General features: G+C 49.8%; 1 protein-coding gene across 1 annotated transcript in view; it reads right to left on the minus strand.

Moving 5' to 3' along the window:
• Positions 1–4623, minus strand: part of SH3BP5 (SH3 domain binding protein 5) — a 50291-nt gene extending 45668 nt beyond the window's left edge. The window contains exon 1 of the mRNA XM_081883001.1: positions 4201–4623. Within this exon, the coding sequence (XP_081739127.1) occupies positions 4201–4293 (93 nt within the window). The 5' untranslated portion in view covers positions 4294–4623. The remainder of the gene's footprint in view (positions 1–4200) is intronic.
• Positions 4624–18269: the final 13646 nt, after the last annotated feature.

Below are 18269 nucleotides of genomic sequence, written 5' to 3' on the forward strand. Positions count from 1 at the left end.
ATTTGAACCCGGGTCTCTCCAGCAGGTCCAATATTTCGACCCAGGAATACTTAGTATTTATATGGGCTCTTAACAACGGTCCCCTGCTTTGCATACATTTGAGACAGTAGTGCTGACAAATGAGCTGCCAGATAAGATAGCAGTCTTTTTGTTTCTTTCGAAAGATTTTCAAGAATAAAAATGGTACATAATACATATATAATGTCTGTGCTTTCAATTTGTACCGGTGGGAGACACTGCTGTCAGAGGCCTTGTGGGGAGAGATGGGGGGAAGGAAGAGGGGATAATCAGTGGTAGAAACTAGGATAGAAAAGATTATGTGCTTTGGAATCGGGCAGGGAGACACTTCCCCTCCTGTGTTCTCAGTGCCAGCCATTTTATTATTGAGTCTCAGACGCCATACATGGCGACAAGCAGGGTGGATAAAAATCAATTATTCTTTTTGGGGGGGAAATTAAAAAATCAGATCTTTTTTTAATATAAATTTATTTATTTTTTAATTTAAATTTGATTTTTTTAAAAATTGGATTTTTTAAAAAAAATGCTTTTGGCGGGGAAACCTTTCTAAAGATAGTTTTCTATTTAAGTTACATTATAGTCCAAAGGCTATTATCAGGAAATAAGGATTTGTTTAAGTTTTTCATGTGTGCTAAAACTCAATCGAAGGTGGTTGTTGTTGTTTTTTAAAAAACAAACTTGTTCAACCACATCAGTTAACAAACATGGATACACATGCTATGTTATTGTTTCAGTTAAATAAATTGTTTAAATTGTTATTAAGGAAATGATTGTTTTTCTCCTTCCAATAAAGTACAGCAGAAAAGTTGTCCAAATATAAACAGTTAAACTATTAAACAACACAATAATTTCATAATTATCAGTCTATATGTATTTCTAATAGTACTACCCAATCAGCAGTTTTTGATACAACTGTAAAAACTACTCTGAAAATTTATTATTCCAAAAATGAAACCTTCATCTGGTTGTAAATATTACGATTATGCCAGCAAGAATAAGTCTTTCTAGAAAAAGAAAAAAAAGATTTAAATCAAGTCTTACTGACTACTGATTTAAATCATGATTTCAATCGATTTGATTTAAATCAAATCTGCCCTGGCGACAAGACTTCTCAAAGCGCTCCCATTCTCTCAATCCCCAGTCGCAAAATGCGCCTAGCGCCTGGCTAATTTCAAACGCTGGGGATAATGGTCTTTCATTCTTTTGCATGCCGTATGTGCAGAGTTTTTGTGCGATAGGTTCTTTATGTGTTTGTTTCTGTTGGCGGCAGGAGAGCCCAGAGCATGTTTGGTCCTCATTTTGCAGACAGCTCACCTCCTGGCATTTGAGCCAGGAGACATCTGAGCCAGGGACTTTCTGCCTCACGTATCAGCTTAACAACATGACATTTCAAACATCTGGCAGCATCTCTCTGACTGTCGGTATGCATGCATGGGAAAGGCACAAAGGCCATTTTAAACACACTTCGATCGGGTTTTGAGCTCAACTGGTGGCTATGTAGGAATGAAGGCAGACAGCTGCATTCATTTCTCAAATTACCTGTTTAGCTAAAGACCCTTTCTGACTCTCCACCCATCATTTTGCTCCCCAACTGATTTGCTGAGACTGAGAATTTTTTAAGAACTGTTTCATGTGTTAAAAATGAATGGAAATATCTCTTTGGTCCCTGCTGGCAGGGACAATACTGCTCAGCTACTCCTCTCTCCTGATGGGGACATCTGCAGAACCTGTCATAGGAGAGGGAGGGAAAGAAAACAGTTTCTCTGCTGGGATAGCTCAGTTGGTAGCACACAAGACTTTTAAGCTCAGGGCCGTGGGTTCAAACCCCACCTTGGATGAAAAACTCCTGCATTGCAGGGAATAAGACTAGACAACCTGTGTGGTCCTTTCCAACTCTATAATTTTATGATGCCATGACCCCGTTCACCCCTGCAAAAACAACCGACAAGAGAAAGGAATTGTCATATTCATGGGCGTAGGGTTTTTTCTTGTCTCTACGGACAAAACATGAAAACAGTGCACATAATTGTACAGTGGTACCTCTGGTTACATACTTAATTCGTTCTGGAGGTCTGTTCTTAACCTGAAACTGTTCTTAACCTGAAGCACCATTTTAGTTAATGGGGCCTCCTGCTGCCACCGGGCCGCCGGAGCACGATTTCTGTTCTCATCCTGAAACAAAGTTCTTAACCTGAGGTACTATTTCTGGGTTAGCAGAGTCTGGAACCTGAAGCATATGTAACCTGAAGCGTATGTAACCCGAGGTTCCACCATATCTTAATTTGGAGAAGAAGAAAACCTAAACAGTGAAATTGACAGGGATGTTATATATTTATAATTTTAGCCATAGGCCACTTTCACAGCTGAAGCTTTTCAAAGCAGCTTGCTTGTTGGATGAGATGAGACAAGGAACTGTCTTTTCCTGTACTGCAGGTGCGTGGGACATTTAAAGCAGGGGACGCTATTTGTGAACCGGTAGAGCAGAGAGGGGCAGTAACTGAAACTGAGAGCAGGATCTTCGTCAAAGCACTAATGCACTTCTGGTTGTAACCAGTTATCTCAGCATCTAACGCTAGCTGAAGCTAGTGTCCAAGCAAGATTGCACATTTGATTGACCCTGGTAAAACAGAGACCATTGGAGCTCGTGGTTTGCGAACAAGGTTGCAGTTGCTCAATTCTGTTGCTAATATCAGCCAGGAATGTGGTCAATGGTTTTAAAACTATAGGGAGCCAGTGTGGTGTGATGGCTATAAAGTGTTGGACTAGGTCCTGAGAGAGCGGGGTTCGAATCCATACACGGCCATGAAGCTCTTCGCCTGGCCTACCTGACAGGGTTGCTGTGTGGATGAAATGGGTAGGAGGAGAACCGTGTACATCACCTTGAGATCATTGGAAGATAAAGGTGGTACATAAATAAACAAACAACAAAAAACCACCTCCATTGTTCTGCCCGAACACTGAGGTCCAGCGCCGAGGGCCTTCTGGCGGTTCCCTCGCTGGGAGAAATGAGGTTACAGGGAACCAGGCAGAGGGCCTTCTCGATGGTGGCACCCGCCCTGTGGAACACCCTCCCACCAGATGTCAAAGAGAAAAATAACTACCAAACTTTTAGAAGACATCTGAAGACAGCTCTGTTTAGGGAAGCTTTTAATGTTTAATAGGTTATTGTATCTTAGTGTTCTGTTGGAAGCCGCCCAGAGTGGCTGGGGAAACCCAGCCAGATGGGCAGGGTATAAATAATAAATTATTATTATTATAACAACAACATGGGGGACGCGAGGCTTAGTTCAGCGGCACAGCATCCGCTTGGCATTCGGAAGGCTCCAGGTTCGAAATCTGGCATCTCCCCGTGGGGCTGAACCCCGGACAGTGGCTGCCAGACAGTGTAGGGATACTGAGCCAGTCTAAGGTAGCGCTCTCTTCTCCCCCGCCTTTCTCTCTTGCAAGACGCCACCACGACCTTCAAAAGCGCTCTAGCGCAAGCTGCTCCGGCCTGTGGCATCCCTGGGCGAGAGCCCCTCTCCACCCTCATCCCTTCCTCTCCAGCGCTCGCCCGGAGCCAGATCCCTTGCCTTTGGCACGGCATCCTAAAAAAACAAACCCAAAACCCAAGGAGCCTGACCCTCTGACAACGACCGAGCCAAAGAGAGAGACCGCCACCAGAACAGGGTGTGGGTTTTTCTCGCCGCTTGCACGTCGCTGCTGCTGCTGCTTTTTAGAAAAAGGGAGAAGAGGGAAGGCGACGAGGAGAGGCGGCTCCTCTCTCCCCAAAAGCACCCTTTGCAAAATTGCAAAGGAGAGATCGGGGGACCCCCTTGGCTTTGTCGCCTGCAGAAGGACCCTGGCAGAAACCTAATGAAGCACCCAAGGGTGGGGGGAGCGCATGGCGGCAGGCAACGCCCCCTCCCCTTTTTTCAGGAATTTACACGCGGCTTTTGGGGGTGGGGGGAGAGAGGAGAATCGGCTGGAGAGGCGCAAGCGAGCGCCACGCACGCACACTTTCCCAATAAAAGGCGCCCGGCCCTGCAACCTCTCCAAAATGCGCACGCCGATTTCCCCCCGTCGATGCGCCCACCATGTGCGCTCCCCGCGAAGGGGCGTGAGTGAGCGGTGGGAGGTGGGGGGGGGCTAAATCGGATCCCCAAGAAAACGATCCCGAACCTCCTCCCTCCTGGCCATTACCTGGATCCTGGGATCCACTTCTTCCTCTTCTTCCGGCTGCTGCGGGAGCTGCTCGGCGTCCTCCGCCTTGGTCCTCCGGGTTGCAGGATCCATGTTGTTGGTGGCGACGTGGGTGGGTGGGGGAGCCTTCTATGCCCAAGAAGGGGGGATCTGGCTGATCCTTCTGAGCTGCAGCTGTTGTGGCTTTCTTTTTCCTTCCCTGCCGAGGGTCTTCGGTATCCTCCGGAGGAAGGAGAAGGGGAGTTTGCAGCCACAGCAGAAGCCCCCCTCGCCGCCTGCGCTTTGCGCGCCTCGCTTGTCGCCAGCCGCCGCTCCGTTAGGCGGAGAGGAAAGGAAACGCGCCTCGCCCCCTGGCTTGCAGCATCAGCGGCTGCCGTCGCCAAGCGGCGCTCGCTGACACCCAGGCATGGTCCGCCTCCTTCCGACGCTGCTAAATCAGAGGCCCTGCTTTTTTAAAAAAAGAAATCCATCATCCACTTTGCAGTCTCCCTCCCAGCTCAGCATTTCCTCCCCTTCTGTTATATTAAAAGGAAATAGGAACAGGTGTGGTGGTGGGGTTTGAAAATAGGTCAAGCTTCACAGAAGAGTCTTTGCTGCTTTTAATGTTCCTGGGATATTGTGTGTGTGATGTAATTTGCAGCAATCTACTAAGGAGATAAAGGCACGCACCTTAAACACCTGGTTATGGTGGATTTATTTCCAGGGAGAGGCACATCCACGACAACGGGGATGCAACACAAGTAGGAGACTTTTTGCAAGTGTTGCTTGTATAAGTGTATACCCTTTAGTGACCTCAGATATGCAGATGACACAACCTCGAAGGCAAAAAGTGAGGAGGAATTAAAGAACCTTTTAATGAGGGTGAAAGAGGAGAGCACAAAATATGGTCTGAAGCTCAACATCAAAAAAACGAAGATCATGGCCACGGGGCCCATCACCTCCTGGCAAATAGAAGGGGAAGAAATGGAGGCAGTGAGAGATTTTACTTTCTTGGGCTCCATGATCACTGCAGATGGTGACAGCAGTCACGAAATTAAAAGACTGCTTCTTGGGAGAAAAGCTATGACAAACCTAGACAGCATCTTAAAAAGCAGAGACATCACTTTGCCGCATAGTTAAAGCTATGGTTTTCCCAGTAGTGATGTATGGAAATGAGAGCTGGACCATCAAGAAGGCTGATCGCCGAAGAATTGATGCTTTTGAATTATGGTGCTGGAGGAGACTCTTGAGAGTCCCATGGACTGCAAGAAGATCAAACGTATCCATTCTGAAGGAAATCAGCCCTGAGTGCTCACTGGAAGGACAGATCCTGAAGCTGAGGCACTCAACCAAGTTTGTGAAGGTTGTGCTTTTGCTAATAAAGCATTAACTCTGAACTGTGCGATTACCTACCAGCACACTTCTGTGACACAGCACCGCCCAGGCGGGCAATTGTCAGGGATGCTGGGGTTGTGGTCCAGCAATGTTTGGGAAGGCCACAGGTTCCCCTTGCCTGTACCACGGGGGAGAAATAAGCTGCGGGTTAAATCAATGATGCTGCTTCTTAAATGCAAGCAGCGTTTCAATGCAAGCGACTAAATGCCAGAAGTTTGGATTCATCTTTCAGTGCATGACTGCTAGGAAGTTTTGAATGAAGAGTGGGAACATCGTGACCAGTTCACAGCGTGTTGAATCAGTGACTTCAAGGTCAGGCCAACGTACTGCCAAACCGCCTATTTGGCTTACTCAGGGACACAGGTGTCTTCCCTGCCTTAGACAAACCCATCTTCAGTTCAGGCTGGCTGGACAGGATACATTGCCGGAAATTTCACTGTGTTTCCATCCTCTGGGCACAGCAGCTGACAGGATGCCTTCTAAACACCTCATCCTCATCATACATTTAAAGCACACAGCTTTTTGTCAAAGAATCCCAGGAACTGTCCTTCATTAAGGGGGCTGGGAATAGTAGCTCCGTGCAGGGCAAACTACAGCTCCCGGCATTCTTTTGAGGAAAGTGGTGTGCTTTTGCTGCATATACAGTCGTACCTTGGAAGTCAAATGGAATCCGTTCAACTTTCAAAACATTCAAAAACCAAATTGCGGCTTCTGATTGGCTGCAGGAACCTCCTGCAGCCAATTGGAAGCCACAGAAGGCCTGTCAGACGTTCGGCTTCCAAAAATAGTTCGCAAGCCAGAACACTCATTTCCAGGTTTGCGGTGTTCGGGAGACAAAGCGTTCGAGAACTAAGCTGTTTGAAAACCAAGGTATGACTGTAGGAAATAATGATTATTATTATTTATATCCTGCCCGTCTGGCTGGGTTTCCTCAGCCACTCTGGGTGGCTCCCAATATAATAATAATAATAATAATAATAATAATAATAATAATAATAGTGATAAAATATCAAACATTAAAAACTTCCCCAAAGAACGGCTACCTTCAGATGTCTTCTAAAAGTCAAATAGTTGTTTATGTCTTTGACATCTGATGGGAGGGTGTTCCACAGGACAGGCGCCACCACCAAGAAGGCCCTCTGCCTGGTTCCCTGTAACCTCACTTTTGCAGTGAGGGAACTGCCAAAAGGCCCTCAGTGCTGGAGCTCAGTGTCCGGGCACAACGATGTGAGTGGAGATGTTCCTTCAAGTATACTGGGCTGAGGCCTTTTAGGGCTTTACAGTTCAGCACCAACACTTTGAATTGTGCTCGGAAACGTACTGGGAGCCAATGTAGGTCTTTCAGGACCGGTGTTATGTGGTTACTGAATAGGATTGATTGCCAGCTGTTGAACTGGGCTGACCTCGGTCTCTGTCCCTTTAATCATCCTCTCCCTGCACCCTGCAATAAGCGGAACAGTCTCTGCTTAGCTCCTTGCACTGAGAAGGGGCAGCCTCACCATCAGGGCAGGACTTGGAGGAAGAGATCTAGGGACCTACTCAGCAGAACGGCTGACCACCAAACACCACAGGCTGAAAGACCACCAAGTCCAGAGTCTAAAAGGACCCAAACCATTTCTAGATCTCAAACCTCTGATAAGAATGGGAGCAAGCAAAGCCAGGCTTTTGTTGCTGTTGCTGCTACTGCTTCCGCTCTCTCTCTCTCTCCACTTGGTAATAATCTTGTGGTTTATTATCTTCCTCTTTCTTTGCTCATCCTAACCCTGAGCTTTCAGAAAGGCCCACAGCAGACCTCTCTCCCTTTGCAGCCAAGCTGCAGATGTGCACAACGCCGATTGTGAAGTCACAAGCTGCACCAGGATGATGGTGGCTTCGGGTGCTAGGAAACAGCTGGATGGCTTCAGGGTGGCAGAAGCAGCGTGTGTGCAAGAAGCGCCTCCGCCGACCTTGGTGACTCAGTCAAGGGCAAGCCTGGACGCTGGAGGAGCAGATGCTGGAGCTGCTTTGTGCGTTTCAGTCGCCGCAGCTCAGTCCAAGAGCGAAAGGTTCTGCCTGGGGGGGGGGGTTGGGTTTCAAAGGCCCCTCAACACACCCAGCATGTGTGAGAATAAACCCCGTTAGCCGGTGTGCCATTAATAGGCAGCAACGCAGTGAGCTAACCTTGATATGTCGCCACCGGCTCCCTCCTTAAATCGGCATTTAAATCCCACAGAGAAAGGAAAGCCAACAGTTAATGTCTGATCAGCGTTAGCTCTGAAACGAGTAGCTAGGGTTGTTGCAGACAGGGATGATAGCAGCAATCGGTGCTTTTTTTCTGGGGGGAAGCATACCCCATAACATTTGGTGAATATTTGTACTTTTGTCCATTCCCTGTATTTATTTTCCCTGATTTGAACTATAAAATGGTGATTTTTTGGAGTCAAAATGAGAGTACCCCTAAACGTTTTTAAAGGAAAAAAGCACTGGCAGCAATCATCAAAATCTAGTATGTGCCTATAGCAGTGTTAGAAATTAGCCAGGCGCCAGGCGCATTTTGCACCTGGCTATTGGCCACTAGCAACCAAGTGAAGATGCCTGGGAGCCAGGATGGGGCCAGACATCATCACCACCTGGAGGTGCCTGCCTGGGACCTGGACTGTTTTCACACACTATTACCACATCCTGTAGAATTCGGTCAGATATGTTTTATCTGCACAATCAGAATGAATTTCGGGAACCAAAATGCTTTTTTTCTGTGCAGCCTTAATTGTTGCAACTTGGTCACAACCACGTTATTTTTTCATAAATATAAAACATCCATTTCACAGAAAGAACAATTATAACAGCAGGCGGAAATTCTTTTTCTTAATGGTGACATGGACCATTCAAAGCGGAAGAATATTCTTCAAAACTGTGAGCCGTTCCATCAAAATTCAGCATTCTGTGCCTACTGAACACAGCCCTCACGGGGCTGTTTCTGGGTTCTCCCCTTTAGAGCTCCTCCATCTATTTCTGTAATAGGTAAAGGTAAAGGGACCCCTGACCATTAGGTCCAGTCGTGGCCGACTCTGGGGTTGCGGTGCTCATCTCGCTTTACTGGCCGAGGGAGCCAGCATACAGCTTCCGGGTCATGTGGCCAGCATGACTAAGCTGCTTCTGGCGAACCAGAGCAGCGCACGGAAACGCCGTTTATCTTCCAGGCAGAGCGGTACCTATTTATCTACTTGCACTTTGATGTGCTTTCGAACTGCTAGGTGGGCAGGAGCAGGGACCGAGCAACGGGAGCTTACCCCATCATAGGTATTCAAACCGCCGACCTTCTGTTCGGCAAGTCCTAGGCTCTGTGGTTTAACCCACAGCACCACCCGCATCCCTGCTTTTCCTTAGGACGTCCCAAATTTAATCGGAGAAAGCTTGGAGGGTGTGGAAATGTTCGCGAGCAGTGTGTAAGCAGGTTTCCAGCTTTGCTTAACACCGCATGGCACCAGAAGCACGCTGAAAACTGCTGCATCTAGTGTTTAACTTCTTCAGCACATTCCAAAACAATGTCGCTGTAGCTTATCTTTGCCCAGTAAGCCATTGACAGGCAGAACCGAAAACAAGGGATCATATACACTATCCTCCCCCCCCCCCCGCCCCGATAACAGGCTTCCCCGATAAAGCAGCTCAAGATTGCAAACAATGGAGACCGGTGGAAAAGTAAACAAGCTTGCAGCCTTTGGGACAAAATACTGCTGAACTAGGTGGTGGAGTTTAGTTCCAAATGCAAACCTAAAAAGCAGAGGTTGCCAACACACTGCTATATATTGTTGGACTCCAACATCCATCATCCCAACCACTGGCAAATGGAAACTGTACTCCCAATAACATTTGTAGCCATTACACCAGCTACTCTCAACCTACAGGACTGGGAGGTCTTTTCTCCATAGTCCAATGTAAGCAAACTGCAGAAAATAGCTGTTCCATTTGACTTGGTTTGGGCAGTACAGTCGTACCTCAGAAGTCAAACACCTTACGAGTCAAACATTTGGCTCCTGGACGCCACCAACCCAGAAGTTTGCAAACCTTATTTGGAACCCGAACGTCTGACAGGGCTTCTGCGGCTTCCAGTTGGCTGCAGGAGCTTCCTGAAGCCAATCAGAAGCCTCGTCTTGGTTTCCGAACCTTTTAGAAGTTGAACGGACTTCTGGAACAGATTCCATTTGACTTCTGAGGTACCACTGTAATCAGAAATAAGGAAATGTTGTACAGTGGTACCTCAGGTTAAGTACTTAATTCGTTCCGGAGGTCCGTACTTAACCTGAAACTGTTCTTAACCTGAAGCCTCCCGCTGCTGCCGCGCTGCCACCACACGATTTCTCTTCTCATCCTGAAGCAAAGTTCTTAACCCAAGGTACTATTTCTGGGTTAGCAAAGTCTGTAACCTGAAGCGTATGTGTCACGGCCACCCAGGTCTGGTCCCAGCTCACAAGAGACCTCACTCCGTTGCAGCTTATTTACAGGAAAAGTTTATTGAAGATTTCTGCTTCTCATACAGTTCAGCATTGTGGCCGTACGTCTGCCACGTTAGACCGCTGAAGTCCCCTCTGACTCCTCCCCTCTTCCGCACCAACTTAATAGCCTGGCTCTAGACCACCTCTTCCTCTCCTTTCTTTTCCGCAGGGTCTTCCTGCCCCCCTGGGTTCCCTCTCTCCGTGACTCGCCTGAGGCTGAATCCTCTGCCGCCTCTTCCCCCCTCTTTCTGGCTTTAGGGCCGGGCTCCTCCCCTGAGCTCTCTCCACTTCCGCGCGCCTCTACGTTTGAACTTGGCGCGCGTACGTTGCTGCTGACCTTTCTTTCGACCGCTACACCACCCCCTGCTCTGCTCTCCACCCTTTCCGGCTGAACACCCTGCTCCAACCCCCTCTCTCTGTTCTCTCCTAATCCTGCTCCCTCCGAGAGGCTGACGACTCCACCCCCTTTACTCCGTTCCGGCTGAGACGTCTCTTGCTTCCTCTGTCTTCCACTGGGCTCCTCTCCGCTTCTCCCTTCTCCTCCCCTTTGCTTGATTAAGGTAACCCCCTTTTGAGAATCCTCTGACTCGCTGCTCAGACTCGTGGATTCCCTCAGAATTCCGTCATCTTCTTCCTCATCCTTCTGCCCCTCCTCCCACTCGCTCTCCGTCTCCTCTGTCATCTCCTCCTCTCTCCCAGAAACCCTGACATCCATCCCCCCCTCGAAGCCCCCCCTTCCCCCCTCCCGCTCGCCGGGGACCGGTTGTGGAAACTGCGGCTCTTCGGGGGTAGGCTCAGGATACAGGTCGTCTACGTCAATGTTCTCTGCTGGCAGTTCCGTGTAAGTGTATTCGAAGTCGGGTTCTTCCCCCAAATGCTTCTCAGTCTCTGCTTCCATCGCTACTTCCTCCGGTGCTGCCCGCCAAGGACCTATCAGCCACCTCTTACGCCATTCCTCCTCTGGCTGCTCCTCCCACCAATAAGGGGTTTCCGTGTCCACCCCCGAGCACGATCCCCTGGGCGGGCTTGATTCTGGTGTTCTTTCCTCGGGGGAAGAGAAACCCCTGAACGTGCTATCTGACAATGTGGGTGTGAAAAGCCAGTCATCAAAGTACTCAGCTGGCATGGGTCTATGTGGGAAAAGTGCATGGAACTCTTCTTTCAAAAGGGGTTCGTCTAACTCGTAGCCTGGCACCCAACTATTAGCAGCGGCTGGTGTGCCCTCCCTGGCGAGAAAATATTCAACTCCCTCCTCCCCCCATCTCGAGTCCAGTATCTCTGTGACCTCGTTAAGAGGTTCTGGTCTTGGCGATTCCCCCCTCTCAGGCGCCCTCCTACGTGGCTCTGGGGGTGCTCCTGACTCTTGAAACCTGTGTGGGGTTTTGTAGGGAGTGAGCACCGACCTATGAAAGACCGGGTGCACCCTGGAACCTTCCGGAAGGGCTATACGAAAAGCCACCGGATTGATCTTAGCCTCAACTTGATATGGCCCTAGCTGCCTGTGTCCTAACTTCTTCTTGGCCAATGACCTGGCCGGCATCGCGTGGGCTGCTAACCACACCCAGTCCCCAACCTGGATGTCCTCTCCCGCCCTCCTGTGCTTATCGGCCTGCACCTTATACGCCTGTTTTGCCAGCTCCAAATGTCTCCGCAGCTCCTCGTGCACCTCTTGCAACTCCGCTGCAAACTGGTCGGCATCTTGAGGCCCCCCCCCTCCTGGTGCCGCAAATCTCGGGAAGGTTCTGGGATGACGGCCATTGTTCGCGAAGAAAGGCGTCACCCCGGTGGAAGCGTGTTTCGTGTTGTTGTAGGCGAATTCAGCCATCGGCAGATAGTCCACCCACGCCGCAGGTCGCTGGTTGGCGTAGCACCGCAGGTACTGCTGCATGATCGCGTTGACCCTCTCCGCTTGACCGTTGGTTTGTGGATGCCTCGCCGATGTCAGGTTGATTTTGACGTGCAAGATGCCCAGAAGCTTTCGCCAGAAAGTGGAAACAAACTGGCGCCCCCTGTCGGACAAGACGGACTGCGGAAGTCCATGCACTCTGAAGACGTGATCGATGAAGAGCTTTGCGGTCTGTTCTGCCGTCGCCACCTTGGCACAAGGGATGAAGTGCGCCATCTTGGTGAACAAGTCCACCACCACTAACACCGCCGTCTTACCTCTGGAGCTGGGCAGGTCTGTAACAAAGTCCAACGCTACCCTCTCCCATGGTTGCTGCGGTGTCTCCAGCGGTTCTAGCAATCCCGCCTGCTTCTGGTGCACTGGTTTGGACCTCTGGCAGATATCACACCTGGCGACGTAGTCCGCCACCTCTCCTCTCATCTGGGGCCACCAAAAGTCTCTAGCCACCAACTCCATCGTCTTTTCTTTGCCGAAATGGCCTGCACTAGGGGCGTCATGCAACTGTTGCAGAACCTTGGCTCGAAGATCGTCGGTGGGCACGTAAAGGGCACCCTTACGAGTCAAAAGTCCATCTTGTAATTGAAACTCATCGTTGTGTCGCGACCCTCCGCGTAGCTCCTCCATCTTAGACTGTGCAAACTGATCCCTTTGCAACGCGCGTCGCACCGCGTCCAGGTCGACTGCGATGGTAGCGCACGTCCACGCCTGCGGTGCGAAAATGTGCTTTGCTGCGATTGGAGCTGCTTCCTCCAAGTATTGCGGCTTTCGGGACAGCGCGTCTGCAATAACATTGGAGTCTCCTGGGATGTATTCTATTTTGAAGTCGAAGTCCGCAAAGAACTCCGCCCAGCGCATGTGTCGCTGGGTCTGCAACTTAGCCGTCCGCCAATACTCTAAGTTCTTGTGATCCGTGCGGACCTGCACCGTGTGCTTGGCTCCTATTAAGAAGTGTCGCCACGCTTTGAAAGCTGCATGAATGGCCAACAACTCTCTGTCCCATATGGTATAATTGCGCTCCGTCTTGCTGAGCTTCCGGGAGTAGAACGCACCCGGTCGCCAGTTGCCTTGTGAATCCTCTTGCAAAAGAACGGCCCCAACCGCTCTATCCGACGCATCGGTCTCTACCCGCATGGGTCTGCCGGGATTCACGTGGAGCAGCTGCTCTTCGGAGGCGAAAAGACCCTTAAGCGTCCGGAAGGACCGCTCCGCTTGTTCGGTCCAGACGAACTTCTTCTTCTTGGAACTGAGGGTGTCAGTGATCGCCGCCGTCGCGTTCGCAAAACCTTTAATAAACTTGCGGTAAAAATTGGCAAAGCCGATGAACCTCTGGACCTCTTTCCGATTTCGAGGGCTTTTCCAGTCCAACAGCGCTTGAACCTTAGCCCTGTCCATGGCCAGTCCCTCGTCGGACAACTTGTAGCCAAGGAAATCAACCTCTCTGACATCAAACTGGCACTTTTCCAACTTGGCGTACAGCCTGTGTTCCTTCAGCCTCTGCAGGACCTCCCTCACGTCCTTATCGTGATCCTCCGGCGATTCCGAGAAAATCAGGATATCGTCGAGAAAGCAGACACACTTTTTGTAGAGGAGACCTGCTAGCACGTGGTGCATAAATGCTTGAAAAACGTGGCTGCCATTTTGGAGGCCGAAAGGCATGACTCTGTATTCGTATGTGCCCAGAGGGGTGAACATGGCGGTCTTCCACTCATCTCCTTTCCGGATGCGGATGAGATTGTAAGCTCCACGTAGGTCCAGCTTGGTGAAAATCTTGCCCCTCCTGACGGTCGCTAAAAGGTCGTCAATCTTGGGCATGGGGAAAGCTTTGGGCTTAGTCAAGCTGTTGATGAACCTGTAATCCACTATAAGCCTTTTTTGGGGCGTGTCCTTCTTCTTCACAAAGAAAACAGGGCTGCCTCCCGCTGCTTTAGATTCCTGGATGAAACCGCGCTTGAGGTTATGGTCTATGAACTCCCGAAGCTCTTGCATTTCGTCCTCCGACATGGAGTACAGCTTGGCAGCAGGCAATTGCGCCCCTGGCACTAAATCAATCGCGCAGTCGTAAGGTCTATGAGGCGGCAACTTGTCAGCTTCCTTCTCACAGAAAACCTCCAAGAAGTCCTGGTACTTGTGAGGCACTGTTTGCACCATACCCAGATGCAATGGCTGCTCAGCTTCTCCTCCCTGATCGGTCTGAAAGCAATGCTGAGCACAATACGATGAACAAAAGTTGATCTGCCTCTGGTACCACGCAACCGCGGGACTGTGCCTCTCCAGCCAACTCATGCCTAACACGATGGGTGTGTCCGATAAGTGGGTGACATTGAAACTAATAAGCTCTCGATGGTTGCCAATCTGCATCATCATGGGAGGGGTTTGCTGCACCACTTGCCCCCCCAGCAACTTCCTGCCGTCCACCGTGACCACGTTCAGAGGCGTCGTTGCAGGCAGGAGCGCCATGTTGTGCTGCTTAACGAACTGCAGTCCCATGAAGTCGGCGTTGCTTCCCGAATCGATCGTTATTGGAACCTCGAGGAGTCTCCCATCAGGCAACTGGAGTGTTGCTGTGAGCAGAACTGCCGGTTTGGGAGGCAAAGGGTCCACGCTCTGCAGTGATGCTGGGGGCTTGTCTACAGATCCGCCTGGCTGAGCCCCAGTAGCTCTGCTTCCAGCCAGGCACTGTCGTTTCCCTGAAGCTGCTCCCCTGGTTGCACCTCTGCTGTTACAGTTGCCAGCGCTGCAGTGTGCTTCTGGAGCCTCTGGGGGCACTCTTTCGCCATATGGTGCGCACTGTCACAGATGTAACACTTCCTGGTTCCTCTAGGAGGCTTCGCTTTGGCTGCACCAGGGACAGGGCTCTGGGATGGCTTCTGAGCCCTAGCACCACCAATCTCCATTGGCTCCTCTCTGTCCTTCCCCATTGGCGAGGGGTGCGCACGGCTGAAGTCCCTGTGCCCAAAAGGGAGAGTCCTTGCTTGCGCACGCGCTTGGGGCCCGTCCTCCTCATGCCACGGACGCCCCTCATGTCGAATTCCAAGAGCTAAAGCCCGTTGCACCACGTCTTCTAGGGTCTGGGGTCTGTCCCCCCTAGCGATCTCATCCTTGATGGGGGGGCTCAATCCCTCCCAAAAAAGATCTCTGACCGGTTTACTGTCCTTTGGCCAATCTAAGGCGGTGAGCAATGCAAAAAATTTAGAGTGGTATTGGCGCACAGTCGCTTTCCCCTGCCTCAGCCCGTGCATTTGACGGCGCGCAATGTCCACATCCACAGAGGACTGAAAACAAGAATCCATCGCTTTGATGAACGCAGTTGAATCGCGACGGGCCGGTCCATCTTCGCGCCACAAATTGCGTAGCCAAGCCCTGGCCTCCCCATGCAGGTGCGAAACAATGAACCCCACTCTCTCCTCCTCATCTTTAAAATCGTGACGGAGTAAGTGCAGTGCATATACAACGTCCGCTCTGAAATTGGGATAGTCTTGCAAGTTGCCATTAAAATGCGGAACTAGGGCACCCCCCCTCCGTCCAAGCGCAATGCCCTCCGCTCTGGATCCTGGGGCCCCCGCCTTGTCCGCGCGCTCCCACCTTGCCTGCAAATCCTGGCACGTCTTCTCCAAGTCGTCATTCTTCTTCTGCGAAGCAATGACTGCCGATGTGAGAGCGGTAACCTGATTCCGCAATGCAACCAGCTGCTCCTCAGCGCTCATGGCTGCTCCCGTTCGTGAGCTTCGCAAAAAAAAATTTTTGCTTTGAGAGAGGGGACTTACTGTCACGGCCACCCAGGTCTGGTCCCAGCTCACAAGAGACCTCACTCCGTTGCAGCTTATTTACAGGAAAAGTTTATTGAAGATTTCTGCTTCTCATACAGTTCAGCATTGTGGCCGTACGTCTGCCACGTTAGACCGCTGAAGTCCCCTCTGACTCCTCCCCTCTTCCGCACCAACTTAATAGCCTGGCTCTAGACCACCTCTTCCTCTCCTTTCTTTTCCGCAGGGTCTTCCTGCCCCCCTGGGTTCCCTCTCTCCGTGACTCGCCTGAGGCTGAATCCTCTGCCGCCTCTTCCCCCCTCTTTCTGGCTTTAGGGCCGGGCTCCTCCCCTGAGCTCTCTCCACTTCCGCGCGCCTCTACGTTTGAACTTGGCGCGCGTACGTTGCTGCTGACCTTTCTTTCGACCGCTACACCACCCCCTGCTCTGCTCTCCACCCTTTCCGGCTGAACACCCTGCTCCAACCCCCTCTCTCTGTTCTCTCCTAATCCTGCTCCCTCCGAGAGGCTGACGACTCCACCCCCTTTACTCCGTTCCGGCTGAGACGTCTCTTGCTTCCTCTGTCTTCCACTGGGCTCCTCTCCGCTTCTCCCTTCTCCTCCCCTTTGCTTGATTAAGGTAACCCCCTTTTGAGAATCCTCTGACTCGCTGCTCAGACTCGTGGATTCCCTCAGAATTCCGTCATCTTCTTCCTCATCCTTCTGCCCCTCCTCCCACTCGCTCTCCGTCTCCTCTGTCATCTCCTCCTCTCTCCCAGAAACCCTGACAGTATGTAACCTGAAGCGTATGTAACCCGAGGTACCACTGTACTAGGGACAGATTTGCCTGCAGAGTTGGGATGAGGACCTGCGGTTGTGTGTGGCCCTTGTCCCAATTTTATGCAGCCCTCAATATCATCTGGCTCTCAGCATATACTGGACCACACTTGAGTTCTGGACTGAGCCTCTGGGAATTGCTTCCTCGTCCACTGTGCGTTTGCACACACATGTGAGAGAATGGGTGGGATGGCGCAGACTGCAAATTCTGCCTGCTGTCAGCTGTGCTAAACAAACCTTTTTTAGGGATAAACATCCCTTACCCTTGCTGGGAGAAACAGGTGACAGCTTCATGGGCAGGAGGAAGGGGAGGGGGGTTGTTGGCATGTGGAAACCAAATCGGTCAAAGGCAGGCATAGGCAAACTCGGCCCTCCAGATGTTTTGGGACTACAACTCCCATCATCCCTAGCTAACAGGACCAGTGGTGAAGGATGATGGGAATTGTAGTCTCAAACCATCTGGAGGGCCGAGTTTGCCTATGCCTGGTCAAAGACATCCCCATTCCACCCTTCTGGCGACTCAAAACGCAGTGGGAGAGAATGATCTCACAGTGTTTTAAGCAGCTAATGTGCACATCGTTGAAACTGACATGCGTGTTCATTTCAAGTTTCCAACGAGTAGGATGGGAATGACTTCGGGGCCAGGCATCTGAGCCCCAATAAGATCAGAAAAACTACTGGAGATGCTGGAAATGTAAAGAAAAAGAAGGTACCTTCCACCATATGTGGTGGACGTGTAAGGTAATAAAAGCCTTCTAGGAAATGATATATAATGAATTGAAAAAAATGTTTAAAATAACTTTTGTTAAAAAAACAGAAACTTTTTTATTAGGAATTGTAGGTACCGATATTCCAAAGGATCAGAGAAGAGTTTTTACGTAGGCAACAGCCGCACGGATGCTACTACCCAGAGATGGAAAGAAGACAAAGTCCCTACCAGAGAAGAATGGCAAACTAAGCTGTTGGAGTACGCCGAAATGCCAAACTGACCGGAAAGTTTAGGAACCAAGAAGACCAAAACTTCAATAAAGAATGGGGGAAAATATAATTTATTTAGGAGACTAACTGTAAGCAGATGAAAACATTGGCAGGATTGCAATAGCACTTGCAAGGTAGCAAATATTACGGACAAAATGGAGAGATATAAAATATGGGCTATGAAATAATATGCAGTTGAAAAGGATAACAATAGGACCCATGGAGGGAAGTCCAGAGATTCAGAGAAATCTCTAAATATGGATATGTAATTGGTATTGTTATAATTCTATATCTGTAAAATCAATTAAGAATTATTATTTTTAAAGAATAAAGAAATAAAAATGACTGGGGGGAGGGGGGAAAGGTGTCAACCTCTCTGCTTTTTTTCCATGAGACAGCACTTTCCGTAGCAGAAAAACAAAACATATAAAGCAATTCTGATTCCAAGGTTTGTTTCCCTCTGACATTCAGCTGCCAGTAACTATTCCGGTGTTTGTTAAAGATAAGCGAATGGGGAACCTTCCTTGCTTAATTTTGTTTAAACGTTAATGGCCTGTTTTAAAATGCTGTGTAGCTGAGAGTTACACATTCCCTTTGTCCAACACTTCAGTCAGTTTTTTTAAAATAGTTCTTAGATCTCTCTAATAGAAAACTGAAGTGCTTGCAGTGGCTAGCACCTCTGTTTGCTATGCTGTCAAAAGACAGCACTAAGGAACAAAAGGGACACAGGTGGCACTGTGGGTTAAACCACAGAGCCTAGG

Source organism: Podarcis melisellensis, assembly GCF_964234715.1.
Source record: "Podarcis melisellensis genome assembly, chromosome: 12".
In the NCBI taxonomy this organism is placed as follows: domain Eukaryota; kingdom Metazoa; phylum Chordata; class Lepidosauria; order Squamata; family Lacertidae; genus Podarcis; species Podarcis melisellensis.